The 21022-nt window shown below is 40.3% G+C and overlaps 1 protein-coding gene across 1 annotated transcript in view; it reads left to right on the top strand.

Moving 5' to 3' along the window:
* Positions 1–21022, top strand: part of LOC139738885 (polycystin-1-like protein 1) — a gene marked incomplete at its 3' end in the record, with an annotated part of 96909 nt that overhangs the window by 30816 nt on the left and 45071 nt on the right. Inside the window, exons 9-19 of the mRNA XM_071649515.1 lie at positions 1339–1451; positions 11083–11348; positions 12097–12235; positions 12558–13117; positions 13611–13767; positions 14390–14591; positions 15526–15753; positions 16852–16971; positions 17654–17825; positions 18745–18990; positions 20021–20153. Of these exons, the coding sequence (XP_071505616.1) occupies positions 1339–1451; positions 11083–11348; positions 12097–12235; positions 12558–13117; positions 13611–13767; positions 14390–14591; positions 15526–15753; positions 16852–16971; positions 17654–17825; positions 18745–18990; positions 20021–20153 (2336 nt within the window). The remainder of the gene's footprint in view (positions 1–1338; positions 1452–11082; positions 11349–12096; positions 12236–12557; positions 13118–13610; positions 13768–14389; positions 14592–15525; positions 15754–16851; positions 16972–17653; positions 17826–18744; positions 18991–20020; positions 20154–21022) is intronic.

Raw genomic sequence — 21022 nt, 5'->3', positions numbered from 1 at the left:
GCCTTTTGAAGTTGATAAACGCAACTTAGCTGTTTTGAAACGGCTTTGTAGTATTGTACTGCAGTTACGAACAATGCATGCCTTATATGACCTCTTCTCCTCGGGTCGAATTGCGCAATGCAGCTGTGCAGTGACAGGCCAGTTATTGTGTTCGCGAAGAGAGTTGATAAACGCAACTATTTTGGAAGCCATTTCTAAAGGGCTTTTGAAAGGGCTTTTGAAAGGGCTTTGGAAAGGGCTTTTGAAAGCTGTTTAAACAGGGGAAAGTTGATAAATGCAGCCAAAGTCTCATGCCGCCACTCAGAAATATTTGAAGTATGTGCTAAACTGGAGCTGCCTCACAGATAGGAAGACAATTGATTCATGTGGCATTGCATCATGGCTCGTCACTCTCAAGGGAAGATATGTCCTTATGATGGTAATTGCTTTTCGCCGTCCCTTCTTAGAAACAAGCGCCACATTAATAGTACAGGACTTTGGAAAGGGCTTTGGAAAGGGCTATGGAAAGGGCTTTGGAAAGGGCTTTAGAAAGGGCTTTTGAAAGCTGTTTAAACAGGGGAAAGTTGATAAATGCAGCCAAAGTCTCATGCCGCCACTCAGAAATATTTGAAGTGTGTGCTAAACTGGAGCTGCCTCACAGATAGGAAGACAATTGATTTATGTGGCATTGCATCATGGCTCGTCACTCTCAAAGGAAGATATGTCCTTATGATGGTAATTGCTTTTCGCCGTCCCTTCTTAGAAACAAGCGCCACATTAATAGTACAGGACTTTGGAAAGGGCTTTGGAAAGGGCTATGGAAAGGGCTCTGGAAAGGGCTTTAGAAAGGGCTTTTGAAAGCTGTTTAAACAGGGGAAAGTTGATAAATGCAGCCAAAGTCTCATGCCGCCACTCAGAAATGTTTGAAGTATGTGCTAAACTGGAGCTGCCTCACAGATAGGAAGACAGTTGATTCATGTGGCATTGCATCATGACTCGTCACTCTCAAAGGAAGATATGTCCTTATGATGGTAATTGCTTTTCGCCGTCCCTTCTTAGAAAACAAGCGCCACATTAATAGTACAGGACTTTGGAAAGGGCTTTGGAAAGGGCTATGGACAGGGCTTTGGAAAGGGCTTTGGAAAGGGCTTTGGAAAGGGCTTTGGAAAGGGCTTTGGAAAGCCGTTTAAACAGGGGAAAGTTGATAAATGCAGCCTATGGTGTACATGTATGGTATGTCTATTAAACTTTTATATGAATTTTAAATAGCTACAGAAGGCAGCATGTCATGTGGACAAGAAATATTGTATTAATTAGAAAGCATTCCTTTCAAGGCTTGTCTTATTTCGTAATCTGTAGTTGGCAACCAATCAGTGGATGTTCCCATCGTGGATGCATTCCAGGCGGTACCTGTTCTCTTCGACCACTCCCACCACATGGATGTACGGACCGCCACAAGTTTTAGCTTGTCGGTAAGTGAGACTTTTCCTGGTTTTAATAGAGAATTCTTTTTTTATCTTTTCCAGATGTGAAAACGTCATTTTCTGGAATGAATGACGAGCTGCCAAGTGAAGAAATGCATCCTCGGCATCATGTCTATTTTTATCAGTATAGCAGTGATGATATGATAGTGATGATGATGATGATGATGACGATGATGACGATGATGATGATGATAGGGATTGTGATGATGATGATGACGATGATGACGATGACAATGATGTTTAAAAGCTAATGATAATGATAGTGATGATGGTGAGAACAATGATAGTGACGATGGAGATGAAATGATGATGACGATAATTGTGAAGGTGATAATGATAATGATTGTTATCATTATCATCATCCTTTACAGTGTATGTCTTCAATGATATTATTTTTGATCTCAGATTCTTGTCTTTGGGCTTGAAATATCTGTTTGGATTTTGCTGATTTTTATTGCCTCTGTGCAAAAATGGTGCTGGAGGCTCTATCATTTTTCATTTCCTGAAGTCAACATGAGGTGATGGTCTTGATGAAATTTCTAAAGTCTAAGAAATGAAAAATAAAAGACACACAAAAGACTCGCTGCAAGACAGTGCAAGGTGTCATTGGATATTTGAAGTTCAAGCATTTCAAAGTGACCTGCCGTACCAGGAAACTATGCATCGGTGTGCTTCTATATGAGAGAATTGGGACATTGATAACTTGGACTTATGTGACAGTAGACTGCCATACATTTTTAGTGACAGTGACATTCCATAGAATTGTGCTTGAGTTGTCTGTGCCCCGGAATGGTGCCAGATGCTCGATGTATTCGTGTATTTTGCCATTACTCATGAGCCTTTATTCTCCCTTGATTTTAAGGTGTGGCATGTAGAGAATAAACTTTGGTCATGGTTTTGGTCACAAGTGATCAATATGGCAATGTGTGGACAAAAAGTTATGCATCAAAAATTTCGTAACACAAGACCGGGATCATGTCCGTCAATGATGACCCACAGCCCTTTTTTATTTTATCTCATTTATAGTTGTGTGTTTTCTGAAGGCAAACCAAATTTAGAATGCAGAAGTGATGCAGTAAGACAAAGATTTTAGTTACGACTTTTAATGTATGAATCTCTCTCATACACTCTAAAAGAACCATAATCCGCTTATAGATGCAGATGGAAGTATCAGTATTTGTAGAACATATCAGTGAAAGTTTGAGGAAAATTGGACAATCGATTCCAAAGTCGTGAGCTTTTGAAGCTTCGGTGCTGTCATTGCTGGATGAGGAGACTACTACACTTTGTGATGTTATAATGGACAGCAATAGAAAGAAAATATGAAGAAAACTCAACATGTATTGTACTTTCACGTCTTTAGCATATTGAAAGAGCACTTGACTTGCCTCTTTTAGAAGCAGGGGAAATGATATTACCATTAGATGAAATGAGTACTTTTCATGAAAAATGAAGTTTTGTTGAATTCTCCATATATTTTCTTTATATAGTTTTATAGTTGTCCATGATGATGTCATGAAGTGTAGTAATCTCCTTATCCAAAGATGACGGCGCTGAAATTTAAAAGTTCATAAATTTGGAATTGATTGTCCGATTTTCCTCAAATCTTCACTGATGAGTTGTACTAATTATAATTATTGCAGTTTTCAGGAAAATTGTCTATGAGTAAAAGTGCCTATTATCAACTGTAAAGTCATTATCAACTTTGTTTTTGTTTTTCTCATTTGGTTCTATCTTTGTGGTTTGAACTTTTAATGGGCAGAATCTTCCATCCGTAATGCTATGAAAATTTAATTTGTGTTTTAGATATATTTTCCTGTCTGTTTGTCTTTGTGTCTTTCTAACATAGTGTCACATCTCTCAAGTGTACAATAACTTGTATGGCTGACTCTTTATGTTCATCTTAAATTAAAGATATATTCATCTCTTGTTTGAGTTTGTCTATCTCTGATTTTTCTTCTCTGAATTTTTTTCCTGATCTTTTCAAATTTTCCTCATACCCCCCTGCATATTTTCAACTGCTTTTATTCTTCATTTCTTGTGTGTGTTCCTATCTGAGATTGAAATAACAAAGGACGTAAGCAAGAAACAAGAGGCCAATATTAATGGCAAATTCCTATCGGCAGGTATCACAGGGGGAGAGCAATTAGGATCACGCAAGGCCCAAACCACAAAAAAGCCGGAAATAACCCGTATCTGTCTGGCATTGGAAAGGATTCTTAGATTCAATTGAAAACAAAGATTGAATTGTGTAAGTTTGTTGTCATTTGCTTTGGAATATCTTGGCAAAGAGAATATTTCATTGGTCAGCATGTTTATTTATAAGCAAGTACCAAGCTTCAATCTGTTTAATCGCAATAAGAGGGTTGGATAGCTAGTAGATTTTGACAGTCTTTTTTTCTCTCATAGTTGTTTAGTTGTCAGCAAATTTTGCATTATCTGTTGAGGCAAATCTCATCCTTGAATCTAGATTTTTAGTGAGCCTTTTGCATGGACTTGTACACTCAGCACACGTTTGAATTCAGTGTCCTATTCAATATTGATATTTACTTTTGAAAAAAATCTGAGGTGTGATTAGTTCATGGAGCAAAATTTCGTTATTCCTGAAAAGTGGCAATCGATAGCATTCCACCTCAAGGATTCTTTCCAGGGCATGGTTTTGGTCATAGAGATCTGCAGCAAACCAAATGAAATTTACTGAAGTATGTTTAGCAACTGTTCCAAATCAAATCCCATCTATTTTTCTCATTATTTACATTAATATTCATTTATTTATCTAATGTATCTATATCTGTACACTTGGTATTCATTTGGGTCCACTTGACATGAGATATCACACACAGCAGTAGAGAATTAGTTTACATGACACACAAGACCATGTACACCATGGTAAGGAATAATCAGTACCATCTTTGAAAGTTGTCTTTATCAATTGTAAAATTGTACTAAAATGGATGGTAGAACTTTATTGGAAAACAAAATAATAAGACATTAAATATCTGTATTAAAGTAAATTTTTGATGTTTCATATCTTTTCAGAAAAGAGTGATATTGGTTGCAACCATACAGAATGCAAATTTGTGCTGTCCTCTCCTAAAATACAGTACTGTATGAAGGTCATTGCAATAAAATCATATGAATGGTCAACAATTTAGCAGCTGCAGCCTCTTTCCCCTTCAAATCGTGACAATAACAACAACAAAATCTAATGGGAAGGATGAAAGGTTTTCTTGATGATACCATGTCAAAACTAAAGAAGCATTCTGAGAGCGCAGACCTCTGCCAAGCAGCTCATATCCACCACTGATCTTGGTCGCCAAATGAGATCCACACATATGTATGCATGCTGAAAATTGCCCGATTTCCCAATATAAAAGCCTTTTTTTATGTCATCAGCTTCCAGCGGCGCGGTGTCTTGCCTGAGCAAAGCATACACTTTACTGCACATATGCAAACTTCAAAAATGCGCAGTTTGAACTCTCAAGTTCATTGACCCTGCCTGCCAAAAATATTGAAAATCCAAAAAAATCCATAAAAATTCCGGGATCACTACCAAAACTTTATCATCCGTTCCTTGTGTCATTCTCAACTTTTCCTGGAAGTTTCATTTACATCTGTTCAGAACATTTTGAGTTGTTTTGCACACAGACAAAGAAACCAACCAACCAACCAACGAAACAAACATCCCAATGAAAACAAAACCTCCTTCCTTGGTGGAGGTAAAAAGGAAATCTAAGACCATCTACGAGTACCTCATAAGCAACTATTATGCCCCGCCCTCTATTTTCTTTTTTTTCCTTTTTTTTATAACTTTCTTGTTCCTTTTAACTCTTTCAGTCTCGTGGGCAGCATGTTTATGTACAATGTCAGTGGGATTTTAGGCTGGTAGTGCCAAGAGGGTTAATGTGATGATGCTCTTAATAGTGTAGTGCACACACACTGGGACTTCACCTTGACCTTGAGTCAAATTCCATAGGAGGACTGTGCTGGAGAGATGCTCATTGTGTTTTCAGGGCCGGCAGGGGAGAATTTATCCTGGTGTAGCATGATGCAGCAGAAAGGATCTGCAGAGAACGGAGCAATTACGCGAAGGTCCAATAAATCAGCAGCTGACGCAAGCATTGTCGTCATGCAGTTGGAAGAACAATTGCAGTCATTATGTTTAAGACCTCTGTTTCCGGTACAAAGCCTTTACAAAAGTTATGTGGGAAACTGTTGGATGTGCTAGTAGGCTTACGGGTGGAACAGGGCAGATTCTATACCATCAATCAAACTAACAAACTCTTTGTCAAAAGAACAAAAGTCACTGAAACACCTTAATTTGATAAAAGAATGTCAGTCATATTCTACTATTATAAATGGGACATGTAAGAGAAAATATGAGGAATAAGGAAGAAGAAGGGGCAGTGCTGGTATGGAGGAGGATGAAGAAGAAGAAATATGAGAGGATGAGGAAAAAAAGAAGGCAAGAAAAAGAGATGGAGGAGGAAAAAGAGATTGTGATGGAGGAGGAGGAGGAGGAGGAAGAGGGGTGGCAGAAAAGGCAAAAGAAGAAATAGAAGAGGAAGATTAGGAAGAGATGGGATGGAGGCATAGGAGGAAGGAGAAGAAGAGATGAAAGAGGAAGGAGAGATGGGGCAGAAGACGAGGTGGAGGATGATGGAGGAGCAGGAAGAAGAAGAATAGGGGATAGAATAGGAGGAAGAGGGCAGAGGATAAGAAGGGGAATGCGCAAGACAAGAAGGAGAAGTGAAGGATGAAGAAGAGGAAGAAGAGATGGGGATGGAGGAGGATGCAAGAGAAAAAGTTAAGGCAGATGGAGGAGACAGAAAAGAAGGAACAGAGGAGGGAGAACAGGAGAGGATGGAAAGGAGGATGAAGGGGTAGAGGATGAAAATGCGAAAGAGGCAGAATTAGAAATGGAGGAGGAAGATGAAGAAGGATGCATGGTGGTATGATAAGAGGAAAGGGTAGCGGAGGATGGGTAGGAGACGGCAGAAAAAGAGACAAAAAAGATTAGGGATTGGGAGTGAGAGGAAGGAGAAGAAGGAATGGTAGAGGAGGAAAAGGAGGAGGCAAAAATAAAAAAAACTTGAAGAGCTGGTAGATGGGGAGTAGGGCAGGGAAGTAGAAGAAAAAAGAAATTGTGGTAAAAGAAAAGGAAAAGGATGAGGAAGAGGAAAAAAGGAAGGTATGACAGAGAAGGAGAAGGAGGCAGAAGAAATGGAGGATGGTGGATCAGGATGAAGAGGAAATGGAATAAGAAGAAAATTAAGGAGAGGAAAAGAAGAGATGGTCAAGGAGGAGAGGGGAATGGAAGTGTGGAGGAAGTATAAAAGGAAGATATATTGCAAGAAGTGGTAGTGGAGAGGAAGGTTGAGGATGAGAAGGAGGAAGGAGAGTTTGAGTAGAATTTGAAGATGAAGAATTTGATTGGGAAGGAAGGCGGTGAAGAGGAGGAAGGAATATCGGAAAAAGGAATAGAAAATATAGGACGAAATGCCAGGGCATAACTTAGGAGGGTGCAAGTTTGGACAAGATCAATGTGGAAGATGGCAGTGATGGGGAGAAAGAGAGATGGAAGAAGAAAATGCAGTTGGGTGGGAGAAGGAACAGGGAACAGAATAAGAGCAAGAAAGGAGGGAGAGTGGGCATGAGATGGAAGAGAGGATGATATCGTAGGTAGGAAGGAGATGATTGGTAAGTGAATGGTCCCACTACATTTCACATCTTTGAGAACCTGCCAAGAAATTTGTGATTTTGTGTGTTTGTTTGGGGGAGGGGGGGGGGGGGGGGGGGGGAGGGTGTTAAGTGGAATATCATCCCATGCTATTTGCAACTCTTAACTACTGGAACAATGTGTTTTGTTCATAAATACAATGAATCATATTTGCCCCCCACGGATGGAGCAAGAAAGTGATGGAAGTGCTTTTCACCCTTGCCTACTAAATCATCAGCCGGTCCCCAGAGCGGGCATATGACGCATGCACATTCATTTCTGTTTGGTTTTTTTTTTTTGGTTTTTTTTTTCCCTCAGCAAATCACGCGATTGTCTTTTGAGGGATCGGCTTCCTTCAGCAAAGGGCAATGAACTCTTTTCCCCATTGTTTCAGAGCCCCTTTTGTTCTTCTTTGCAGATGTAAAGCCTACCTCCTTTGACCCCCTAGCATGGCCCTTTCCTCTCTCTCGCTGCCAAAATTGCAGCGATTTAATACTCCCAGGGAGAGAAGGTACTGGAGGCGGGGAATTCTTTCATCTATCTCGTAGCATCAGTTTTGCTGCTGGGAGCTATCCATTTCTTGCGGTTTGCTTGCTTGATGTTTGATAGGTCATTACTGGCTTGTGCTAGTCTGAAATTCTTTCTTTTTGTTTTATTCATCGGTGAATTACAGACACTTTTAAAAAGTCATTGACCCATTACTTTGTCATCATAAAAACACAGGTTTTGCTTGATTGTTTTTTAATAGGTCATTACTGAATTAAAGTGCTAGTTTGAAAATCTGGCTTTTCATTCTATTTATTGATGAATTACATACACTTTATAGTCATTGACCCCATATTTTGTCCACATAATAACGCAGGCTTTGCTTGATTGATTGAAAATCTGTCTTTTTGTTTTATTTATTGGGAAATTACCGGTACATACATTTTAAAGCCATTGACCCATATTTTGTCTGCATACAGTAACAACACAGATTTGAGTTTAGTACAAGTTCATTTTTAAATAGGTCATTTCTGGCTTGCTATAAATGAGATTCTATCTAACTGTTTTATTTGTAAGGAGTTATAAATGTCATTGACCCATAATTTATTAGCATAATAAAACTTTGCTGCTTGCTCATTGTATAATACTGTAGGTCATTTCTGGCTTATTGTATTTTGAAATTTTATCTAACTGTTCCTTTTTTTTTATGAATTACATTGTAAAGTTATTGAACCATAATTTGTCAACCTAATATCTTATACAATTTTTAATAGGTCATTAAACCATAATTTGTCAACATAATATTTACACAATTTTTAATAGGTCATTATTGGCTCATGCTGGTTTGAAATAGTGCCTTTTAAAAAGAAAATATTGATGAATTTCATACATTGTGATGTCATAAACCCATACTTTGTGAACATAATAATAGAGCAAGTTTTCTTTGCTCATTGTTAAACAGGACATTAGTGACTTGTCTTAGTTTTAAATTCTGGCTAACTGCTTCATTTTACTGATCAAATTGCATTGTAAAGCATAGTGACACAAGTTTTAGTACATCATTAATGTCTTACAAAGTATCCTTGTTTGAAGTTCTACATTTTTTATTTATTGATGAAGTTACATACTTTGTAAAGTCAGTGTCTCATATTTTGTGAACATAATAATGCAAGTTTTGTTTTCAATTTTTGTGAACAAGAAGAACAAATGTATCATGTAAGTTACAAGCTGGCTATTATCTGACAGTCTATCACTTTCCTGTTATCATTTTAGATCATTATATTGGCTGAAGTCCTTGCTTGTGTAGAGAACTTCTATTCATTTGAGTTCAGAATAGAAGTGATTTTTCAATGTCTATCGGGGGGGGGGGGGGGGGGGTTAACAACTGAAATGTAAATGACACAATGTTTTACATCCTGTACTATAGAATGTGATAACTTTAAAAGGAATTATGCAATGCAAATGAATGTTGCCTTGTGTTAATACATGATAACCTCAACATCACTTGTGTGACCCAATGAATGTCAGGATATATGTGACATGTATTCTGTAATAGTTTTTCTTCTATTCTTTTTTTTTCTTCAAATTACTTGTATAGACCCACAGGAACCTTGTTCCAAACCCAGATTCTTCCAGTGATATTATCTGCCAATCACTGCTAAAGTACTGATTTACAAAATATATCAGAATGCCCCTTTCCGTATACTGAGCATAACTTGCGTGTTTCCATATTAGTAACGAAAGACAGTGCAGGAAAACATGCATGTTATGCTGTGTCTAGGGGAAGGTACAATGTATATTGCACATTCCAGTGTCTTTTACTCATCATACGTTATCAAAGATTGAGAGATGATGTCACTGGCAGAATCTTGGTTTGGAAGGTTTGTTTGTTGTTTTTTTCTGCAAGTAATCTGAAGAGAAATAGCTGAAAAATTATTATAAAATCTTTGGCACACATTTATCATTTGGCCACAAAATTGATGATCAGGGTATTACTAATCAGTACAAGTCAGCATGCATCGGCATCACATAGTTCCTTGACCTCCATGGGAAGATAGAAGGGAATGAGGGTGTCACATATAGCAAACATTCCTTCGATATTGTCAGCTGTCTTAAATTAGCCTGAAGGAATTGCCCCCTGCATGTTGAGAAAAGACAGCAAATAATTCATGTCTTTATGAAATGGAACATGTGACCAGAAGATGATGGAATTAGCCCTGTTACATTGATGTTGGAGAACTTAAAAAAAACAGCCAGTGCTATGGGGAAGCCCACCAAAGTCCTACGCCACGAATGTTGGCATCGGGCCTAAAACTTCCCGCCAATCGCTGAACAGCGGGAGCACGTGAACTTGGCGTGGGATGGAGGGAGGGCGTGTCCGAGTTTGACGAGTGGAATGTTTGTCTTCGTGCGTCACAGAAATACAGTGACCAGAGATATAGCAGTGGAAAATCTTCTCGAAATCTAGGGACCCAAACCTGGAATATTGTCAGTATGCTGCCTTTGCATAAAGAGACGGGTCATGAGACTTTTCGAGCGTCAGGATTGGTGGAAGCATGCAGCGAATGACGTTGTACATTCAGTATCTGATACCCGCCAGCTGAAGGGAAAGTTTATGGAACTGAAGGAACAGTCTTGTTGCAGGAAAGGAAGTAGAAGTTTCTCACTGTTTGGGATATCAGGGGATTTTTTTTTCCCCCATGCTCTTTCTTTTTTTTTGGCACAGAGAGAAGTTTTAATGAGGTGTCCTGATCTGAAATCTACTGAAATATATTTTTTTTTGCAGGATGTGACATTTGTGAAATCCTTGGAAGCCTTACCAGAGCCAATGGGAGGATTGTTTGTCCTTATCTGGATTGCAAATGTACTGACCTCTACAATTCTTACAACACCCAAAGTTAACTGACCATTAAGCCAGTCTCAGCGACCAAAGCGAAATGAGATAGATATGGAGTTTGTATGTCACAAGACTTTTCTTGGAACTCATTCCTTAAGAGAAGTTTCCACAGTTGTATTGAATGCACAAAATGGATTAATAGGTAAATATTAACTTCTTTTTGACTCTGTTACTCGCTAAAGACAGATTGACTGTTCTCTTTTCTGGACTGCTGCCATAGTTTCAGCAATTCACACAGCTTACTCTGAAAGCAAATCAATCTTTGAAATAGGCCATAGAGATTTTTTCAAAACATTGCCTTAGATTTTTGTATAATAATATTTGTGTGTGTTCGTGTGTGTGAGTGTGTGAGAATAATGGTGTACTTTCAAGGTACGTTTGCGATTCATGTAGAAGTACTCATATACCAGAAATTCTACATCATAAGTGCAAACTTACTCAGCCCTATCAAGTATGTAATTTTTACTGTTTTAATAATGATTTATATGTTTGAGAAACTTCATATTTTCTCTTCATAGATGTCATCTGGTGCATCGATTCAGTCTGTGGAAGTCACATGCGAAAACCAGCACGACAAGAGTAACCATACAATGTCAGTGACGGTGGACGACCCAACCCCTTTGGTCTCCTGGCACCACAACTTTCCAGACGTTGGAGTTTACGTGCTCTCCGTTGTGGTCATGACGGTGGACGACGAGATGTTCACGCACAACTCAGCCATCAGCGTCCAGGAGCAAATCGAAAGCATCAGCCTCACTGGTCCAGATCTCACCAAGTTCCTCTGGTAAATCATGAGATTTCAGTTTTGCCACTATGAATGTGCTGTGTACACGTTCTACATATCGTCACTGGGGCGACAAAACCTCGTATCTACAAAATGTCAAATGTTCAGGAGAGCCAAAAAACACGGCGGCCAAAGCACTGTGGCAAATGGGATAGCATTTCCTTTAACATGCCGTGGTGGCTTCATTTTTCGAGTAAGACAGTTGGGATTTGGACAGGACATCACTTAACCCATTATTTGACCATTAATCGAAAAAAGTCATTTTTGCCAAAATTGCAGATACAAGGTCTTGTCACCCCAGCGACGATATGACTTTATGTGTGTGGCTGTTTGTCCTCTTTTGCAACAACCCTTTGCTGTGCCCTGTTGGTCAGTTAGAGCATGTCTGCTCTGCATGCTTTCTTTGAGATTACCACCTCAAGGCATCCCAAAATTAGCTATTAATTGATAGAGATACAGTAATCTCCCTCATCACTGCAGTATTACAATTTTGATCTTGTGAATCTGTTAAATGTTGTCATAGCAGCACATGTTTGTGTAGCATATCATTTCCAGGTTTGGGTGAAGGGATGGATTATGGAAAAAAGGGGGGGGGATGTGACCTGAAACCCTGACGTAGTTTCGTTTTCAAGTTCACCACTGAATTGAAAATGGGCACATAAATGGCTAACTTTAGCTAAAAACATGTGATGATGCAGCTGAAGTCCCTGTTAAATTGTCATTTTCTTACCTTCTTCTCCATATCAAGGCCCTCAACCACCCAAACGTGGGAGATGATGCCATCGCTAGGGACAGACATCCTCTACACGTGGCGCATCAAACCTGTCAATGGCTCATCTTCATCTGGCGGGGACTACTCTGTCGTGATGGGCGGGGCACACACATTGGTAAGAGAATTTGAGAGATACTGTGCATTTTAGGGTCTTAATGAGGTGTAATACAGCTAGACTGAAACCTTCCTGAGTATGTCCCTTCAAAGAGAAGGTTTTTTGATAGTGAGCATCAACCCTTTCTGTAACAGCCTCTTACTGATACTGTCAAAAGTTTTCCTTTGCGGAGCTTGCTATGAACAGATGGTAACTTCATTGAGCTTTGCGAGCATTCAGGTCCATTTTATGCAAAATTATGATTCTACAGGTATGTCATGCTAATGTGAATGTTGTATCAATTCAATTCAATTTATACGAGTCATTTTGCCTTCGAATTTAGGGCTACCTGCCATTCACCAGTCCTGGGCTGTTCAACCTGTCCCTCACGGCAGCCAATCAGATTTCTTCTACTGCCATCTCTGTCCTCACCACCCTGCGGGAGCCAATCACGGAAGTCGTTGCATCCTGCGCCCCGGTGCTACACGGCCTGGAGTCCCAGATCCTCGTCACCGTTCAAGGTGGGCCAGAGTTTGACTTCCATGTCAGCTTTGCGGACGGTTTGAATGCGACGCTGACATCCGTCTCCTCCAAGGTGTCCATCGAGTACGCTGACTACTCAACGAGTCCTCCCACTTTCGTGTACGCCATTGGCAAGAATTACACTCCTCTTGGTGACTACAAAGTTGTGGTTGTGGTTTCCAATGGCATCTCTGAGCAAAGAGCTTCGACGGTGGCGAGGGTGGAAGAGAGAATAACTGGCCTCACCATCTCGACGTCGGACTCGTGGCTGATCAACTTACTGTCCAACATAACGATGATGGCCTCGGTTGCCACAGGCAATGACGTTATCTTCACCTGGAACTTTAATGATGCGTTTGGACCCACCACTGTCACATACAGGTAAGTTTCCATCGAACAAGGTGTGCTTTTACAGAAATGTGATCTGGATGTGCAGTAGATGGTATGTTATTAGTATGTCATATTGGCGATCCCAGCGAGTATTGTTGATGGTGTATCTAACCAGTACCCACATTCATGCAAATTATATTCCTGTAGACTGCCAAGAAAACACCATGAAAGAACTTGCTGACCAATTTCTAAATAACCTAAATGGTGGTGGTTTCAGTGCAGGCTTGTGCACCATATGTCAGAGATGTCTATCACAGTCTCCCAGATTCTGCCTAGAAGAATCCTAAAATGAGAATATATAAGAGCCTCCCCGATTTGGGACTTATTTTGCCCATGTAGATGCATGTACCAACACACCGGCAACTTGTTGATTGTTCCCTTGAACCTCCTTGATGTTGCTTTGCCAGTGTTGGCATCCCTGGGCTTGCAAATGCTCATGGGTTCATAATAAATTCGGTTTTCATTTGTTATACTCTCCTTCCAGTAATGGCAGTTACAGTGCAGCTGTCCACACCTTTGCCTTCCCCGGGGAATACATCATTGGTGTCAGTGCCCACAACGCTTTGCAATCAGATCCAGTTGTCTACAATTACCCTTCAACGTTCATCGTCCAGCAGGTGCCAGAAGCGTTGGAACTGAGCGTGAGTTATACATGTATACCAAACTTGGCCTGTTATCATTGTGAATAAGATATATACAGTACACCAAAGTCTGCAGAGAAATAATTAGATTTGGCAATTGAACAAGAAGTTCTGGGCTGGCATTTGAGAGAATCTATTTAGATAATGAAAATTTTCCATCTTCACCTTAACTCCTCTTATTCTTCTTTGTCCCCTTCCAGATATTCATATGTGTTGACTTTCAGCAGTGCTGTATTCTCTTGCTCTGGTAAAAATATCAAACAAGAATCTTGAAATTTGACATATTATCTCTCAAACTGAGTGATACATTTGCCTTGAATGTGTAATGTGTACATATCTAAAATGTAGAGCTGTAATCAGGTTGTCAATTTGCTGTGTGTCTGAGATTTACAGCTAAATCACAAACCAGAAATAGTGTCCATCAAAAAATATTGAGCAAAAATTGTGATGTCAACTGTGTTAGAAAATTCTTACTAAATTCCTCCTCTATTAATACGTTTGCCTTGGCAGAATGATATGCATCTAAAATGTATATGTTTGTGATGTCGGAATATTAATGAGGAGATGGCAAAATAAATAAATAATTCTGTTTCCCCCCCCCCCCCCCCCAATCACCTGTCAGGTCATTGGTGGGGCTACATCTGCTTCCCTCTTGAGCAATGGGGCAAGCTGGGCCACCAGCACTGTGGAGTTCCGGGCCTTCTGCTGGGGCTCCCACATCGATTTCTTCTTCGACTACGGAGATGGAACCATTGAGGTGGTGGAGGGAGTGATAGACGAGTATGGTAGTTTCTCCGGCGATGGTCAGCATGTCTACACATCAGGTAGGCACCAATTGAACACTTGGTGGGCCGTATGCCATGTTTATAGTCCAGCAGGACTTTCTCTTCTTCTTCTTCTTCTTTTTGGAGACCTCCTGGCACATTTACTAGAAAATATAGATCTGTTTTATTTTCAAATCAAAACTATGTGAATGTGATAAAAAGTGGTCTACCAGGAACATGAATCTATGGGTATGCACTCTCCATGGAATTCTGTAAATGTGGTGCTGAAAAAACACAAACAGCAACATGAATTATGTACATATGTCCATCCTTGCAGCAGCAGGAGCGTGAATCTACTCATAAACATAACTATCTCCAATTTTAGAAAAATCTTAACTTTAGGATTGGCATTGCTAGCTCATTACCATTTTAAGCAACACAAATCTTTGTGACGCCATCGTCTGAATGATAATGAGTTAAGAGAAAAAGCAAAGACCTGTCTTTGATGAATAGGGATGCAGAGTGGGTTAGAAACTCTGTTATGCCTGTTGCAACATCTAATTACATTTACACGGTGAAAATGTCAGTACATGGTGTGAAGTCATTTGTAGCCAACTATAATCAACTGTGATACTGTACAATGACTTGGTGCAGACAGTTTGTCACTTCTTGTGGGCAAGAATTTATTTCTAAGCTGGGCACAGTCATCATTTCAACCCTCTGGAACATGCTTTCAGAGAGGCATTGAAAGTGTTGTGACCTTCAACACTTCAATTATCTCCATGCCTACGGGAACTAGATGAATAATTTGAAGGCGACAGACAATATTATGGGTCTTGTGGGTCCAACAATTCATTGCGCAAAGCAATAATGGATTAAGTTTATGCGAGTCTTGACGAAGAAGCATTTTTCAGAGGTGTGCCTCTGGCCCAGTGTTGATAGTTTGATGGTTTCTGTCAGTGTGAGGACATTTGATGCAATTCTGTGTCCGCAGAGGGCGAATACACGGTGACGGTCACCGCCGGCAACCAGCTAACCAACATCAGCCAGACGCTCAGGGAGCCCTTCTACGTGGAGGTCCCGCCCACCAACCTGCACTTCTCCCATGACAGCTACAGCTTCCCGTTCGGCAACCGATCGGTCCTGACCGTGGACGTGGCGGCCGGTAGCAATCTCTACTACAACTGGTCCATGGGCGATCAGACCAACTACATATTTGAAGGTGGGTTTTTAGTCGTCTGAAGACTGTTGAGGAAGAGCTGATTTTCCTACACTGTAAAAGCAGAAATTTTCACGATGTTAAAATTTTCACACATTTCGCGCACCCAGAAACTTATCGCAAATATTTTTGCTTGCCATATGTGTCTGTAGTTAATGTCTCGATTCTGTGAAATTTAAAACAGATCAAGACAGAATAAACTGACCAGAAAGAATATAAGTGGAAAAATGAGCAAAGAAAATGGGATTCCATCGGGATTTGAACCCGAGACCTCGGGATTGCTAGCCTGGTGCTCTACCGACTGAGCTATAGAAAGCCCTAGTGCGGTGTTCTTCCCAAAAACCCTAAATTCTCAATGTTCTTTCTGGTCAGTTTATTCTGTCTTCATTTGTTACATACTAAAAAAGCTGCATCACTTCAGTTATTCCTCGTATTTATCCCCAAGCTGAATTATCCTTCGGGTTTATGCCAGGTTTAAGTGTGTGCGTGTGTGTCACACACAGACACACTGCTATAGCTTCTGACCATCCGAGCATTGAGAATTTAGGGCTTCTGGGACGAACACTGCACTAGGGCTTTCTATAGCTCAGTCTGTAGAGCACCAGGCTAGCAATCCGTAGGTCTCGGGTTCGAATCCCGATGGAATCCTATTTTCTTTGCTCATCTTTCCACAAAATTAAAAACAGGTAAAACTCATCTTATCCGGCCAAGTGCGAAAAATTATGCGAAGACGTCCACTTTGACAGTAGGACGCATTTCCCGTAAGTTACTTGCTCTGTACTGCCACTACTACTACTCATTCTATGTATACTTGGTCTCCAGCAAGATCTTTTTCAGTGTGTATAGTCATTGATTACCAGTGCATTGTATACATATGCTAAGTGAGCAGTGGTGAAATATCTCACTTTCATGAGCATGCATGTAACTTCCATGACTTACTTTGTTTCCTCTAGCATAATCTATTTATTAATTGTTGTTCTTCATTGTCATCATCTTCCAGCTTTGATCCAGGTTTGTCCCTGATAATGGGATGGCCAAGTTTTACCTCATGACAGTGTTATTTCTTTCCTTTTCTTTTTTGTGCGTGCAAAAAATCCACAGGTCCCACAGTATCACATGTTTACCGGACAGCGGGAGTGTACCAAGTGATCGTCGTGGCCTTCAACAAGGTCCAGAGCCTCCAGACATGGTGCGATATCCGCATTCTCAACTATGTCTCGTGTGAGTAGACTGTGTGTCCTGAGCTACTGAGTTCAGTGCATAATAATGTCAACACTACCAATATGTTGATGCTTTCCTATCGCATGCAAGTCTCTGAGATGGTAGACCATCTTTTTCTGTGTGTTCAGAATGCCACAAGCTGTCACTGATGAATGCATCCTATTCTTATACTTACCTATTAATGTAATCAATACAGTGTACTCCCAGTTATAAACACAGTTAACCTGTTGAGGACGGGCTGATTTTGCTACAACATGCATTTCCCATAAACACCTGCCCGAGTATACTCGGGACTCATCTTCAATGGGTTAAACAAAATTGCGTTGCAACAAAGTGAAGATTGAGGTCTCAACATTTTTGTCATTACAGTGTGTATATCGTTAAATACTTCATTTGTTTGGCCATATTGACATTTCAATGCAATGAAGGATGATTTGTAGTCCTGAGGCCTTATTTTAATGGGAATCTCCTGTACCAATTTTATTTGATGATATTTTGTGCATTACATACACGTACAAGTGAGTAAAAGCAACAAATACAAAAACAGAAATATGGTATATTTAGCAAAATAATTACTATCAAAGAAGCCGAAGAAGGAGGAGCAGGAGCTGGAGATGACTTTTTCCATCACTGATGAAAGATTTCTCCCTTTTCCCTGCCTTCCTTTCTTCCACTTTCTCAGTTGTGGAGCTCAAGGTGGCAAGCCAGCTGGTACCCACCCAGACCAGAATCACCTTCACGGCGGACACGCCCTCAAACAGCGCCAACAGCTTCGTCTGGGACCTGGGCAACAACCAGGCACCGAAAACCACCTCGGTCAGCTCTCTGAGCCACACCTATCGCACGCCCGGCACGTAAGTTTGAATGCAGATTACATGCATCATAATAATAGTAATAATAACAACAACAACAACAAAAATAAAGAAATAAGTATTCCTTATTGAACGCCTTTACAGGACTTGATCAAAGTGCTGTACAATCAACGTACGACATTCACAAAATATAGAAACAACATAATTACAATTGAAACAGTCCAGTCTAAAGTTTCCTTCTAAACATTTCTTCTGAAACACATAGGCGGAGTTGTTTTGGTACAGCGTTCCAGACAACAGATCCAGCCTATGAAAATGTGCATTCATAAGCTTTGGTTTTTGCTTGTGAGATTTGTAGGATTGTTGTATCATTTTGTGACCGAAGTTGATATCTGGAGACTGTAGGGGTGGTTAGTAGGTTTGGATAGATATTGAAGAGCGGTATTCATCATGCACTTTTAAACAAGATAAGGGCTAGTTTGAAATCGATACACTCTTTGATGGGGAGCCAGTGTAAGTGCTTCAGTAAAGGAGCACTCGGTGATCACATAATTTAGACAGCCTCATGGGTGCGCGCAGAAAGGTGCACTTTGATTTTGACCTCGATAGAGGACTGTGCAGTAGGTGAGGAATCAAGCTAACACATTTGATTGCATGCAGATGCAACTGAAGTCATAGCTCTTTGCCTGTTCTTGCCATTTTTACATTATGATGCATGTCCTCCTAGCTTGTCATGTTCTCTTTACGTTAACTCTCTAAAACTTGATGTAAATTTGTGAAAGACACATTCATCAAGGGCACTGGAAAGGGCATTGTGGTCCCCAAGGTGGGGAAAAAAAGATACTGCTTTTCATTCTCGACAGTCTACCAGTATAGAACTGTTAGGTGGGGGTATCAATCAACTTCAGGATATTTCTAGTCTTTCTTTCACCATATCACCTGCATCTCTGCAACCAAATAGATACTATGTGACTGTTGTTGCCATCAACATCTTTGGAAACGCCACGTCCCAGCCACTGGAAATGACCCTCCAGGCGGAGATTGCCACCCTGGTCATCAAGACGCCCTCGTCAATCCTGGTCGGAGAGGCTACCATCTTCCAGGCGCAGCTGGCTGCCGGCAGCAACGTGGAGTTCGAGTGGGACTTCGGCGATGGCTCCAGCAACCTGGTCACCGACCAAGCTGCAGCCATCCACATATTCAACAGGTTTGTGCCCAAGCACTTTCTTGCTTCAGTTTTCCCCTTCTCAGTTTGCTCTACGGCATTTGCAACCACAGTTGCATCCCCCTGTTGAGGACGGACTGATTTTGCTACAACACGCATTTCCCATGGACACCTGCCCAAGTATACTTGGGACTCATCCTCAGTGGGTTAATGCGATTAAAGACCTGGGGGTGTTTCATAAAGCTGTTCGTAAAGTTACGAATGACTTACAAGCGACTGGTGATCAGTTCTTGTGCTGATCATTATGGAAATTCTGATAAGTATAGCACATCAGAACTGATCACCAGTCGCTCGTAAGTTGTTCGTAACTTTACGAACAGCTTTATGAAACAGGGCCCAGGTGGTGTGGGGATATCATAGAGTGGGAAGGCAGGCCTGGCACAGAGATATTCGGAATTCCTACAACAAATTGTGTGCAGCTGTATCACTGATATTTGTGTGATTACACACACACAGCCAAAGACTCTTCACTGGAGTCAACCACTACAGATGAGTGTATGCTTCAGTGCACATATTTACTGACACATTGCTGATAAGCGTTTATCTATGATTTTCAAGTGTACCCCAGTGGGAATTGAATGAATATTGATTCAGTCAGACCACTAACGTTTCCTCACACGGGCCCCGTTGCATAAAAGTTACGATCAAACGCAAGTAAAGAAGATCAAATGTAAGTCCCAAATGCTCCATTCTGATTGGTTGAAAATCAAGTTGCGAATGATTTTCATGACTTGCGTTTGATCGTAACTTTTATGCTGCAGGGCCCAGATCTGTAATTAGAATATATAAATAGAAGCAGCTGTAAACTTGCCTATTTTGTTAGCAGCATTCGTGCATTTAATTTCAAGTGCACATGGTATACATGTACCTAATGAATAGAACAAAAAGTCAATTTTCTTTGCACCTCATGATTTATAACTATGTACAAGATGTTCCTGAGCCGATCATATAAATTGATTGGCATGTGCTGTGATGAATTTCATCTTTCTTTTTTTTTCTGTCTTGTGTCCAGGACTGCGGAATACTTTGTAACTCTGACAGCTTCAAATGGCATCAGTAATGCCACCACAACCAGAAACATCTTTGTTTTGAGTGAGCCATGCAGCGCACCAAGCTTGGGTCTTGTTGGGGGTTCTAGTAGAACTGTGAGTTCATTTACTCTCCTCTATTCTTTTGTTTCTTTTGCGGTTGTGACTTGTTGCTATCAGCAAATTTAGCCAAACATAGATTAGGCCTATTGTATTTTGGTATTTGCACATTATCTAGACTCTCTAGCTTTCTAGGATTTCTTTGTCTCACATGTTACCAGAAATGTACCACAAAAATAAAGTGCTGTGACTTTGTCAGAGGGTAATGAAGTGATGGGTTACATTTCCACTTTCACATGTCTGTACTGTCTGCCCTCGTCTATCAGGTTTGTGATACTGTAAAAGTGGATATTTTCGCGACACTAATTTTTCGCGCTTCGCCGGAGAAGAAGAGTTTCGCATGTTTTTAATTCCGCGGATTCAAGACATCACGCACAGGAACTTATGGCAAGCAAAACTATTCGCATGCTTTTGTTTTCGCGCTAGTCTCTGGTTGCGCGAAATGCGCGAAAATTTCAACACCGCGAAAATTTCCACTTTTACAGTATCTAATATTGCCAATGATATATATATTTGTTTAAATCTCTGCCTATTGGGCAATCGTCCAGCACTTACGATGAAATTTACATTCCAGATGATTTTCATAATTTCACATCATAATAGTACATAAATCAACAGTTCCATTGTATGGAACTGTTGATTGATGGAGATTAATTATGCAGATTAATTATGTAGATTTGTGGAATTTACTGTGGTCGTTGAGCAGAGAAACAAATACTCTGAAAAACCTTGAGTTACACTGAACAATGCTGATTACATAGAAGGCTTGCATATTTCAGAAATGCATCATCCTTGTTCATTGCAATTTGATATAAATTTTGAAAACATTCTTATTCCTCATTCCAATTACTATAAATTCTGAAACT

The sequence above is a fragment of the Diadema antillarum genome, unplaced genomic scaffold (assembly GCF_040938485.1).
Source record: "Diadema antillarum isolate AM-2024a unplaced genomic scaffold, OU_Dant_1.0 seq00000772_RagTag, whole genome shotgun sequence".
In the NCBI taxonomy this organism is placed as follows: Eukaryota; Metazoa; Echinodermata; class Echinoidea; order Diadematoida; family Diadematidae; genus Diadema; species Diadema antillarum.
The sequence above is the reverse complement of the archived record's forward strand: the minus strand, read 5'-3'. Positions and strand labels throughout refer to the sequence as shown.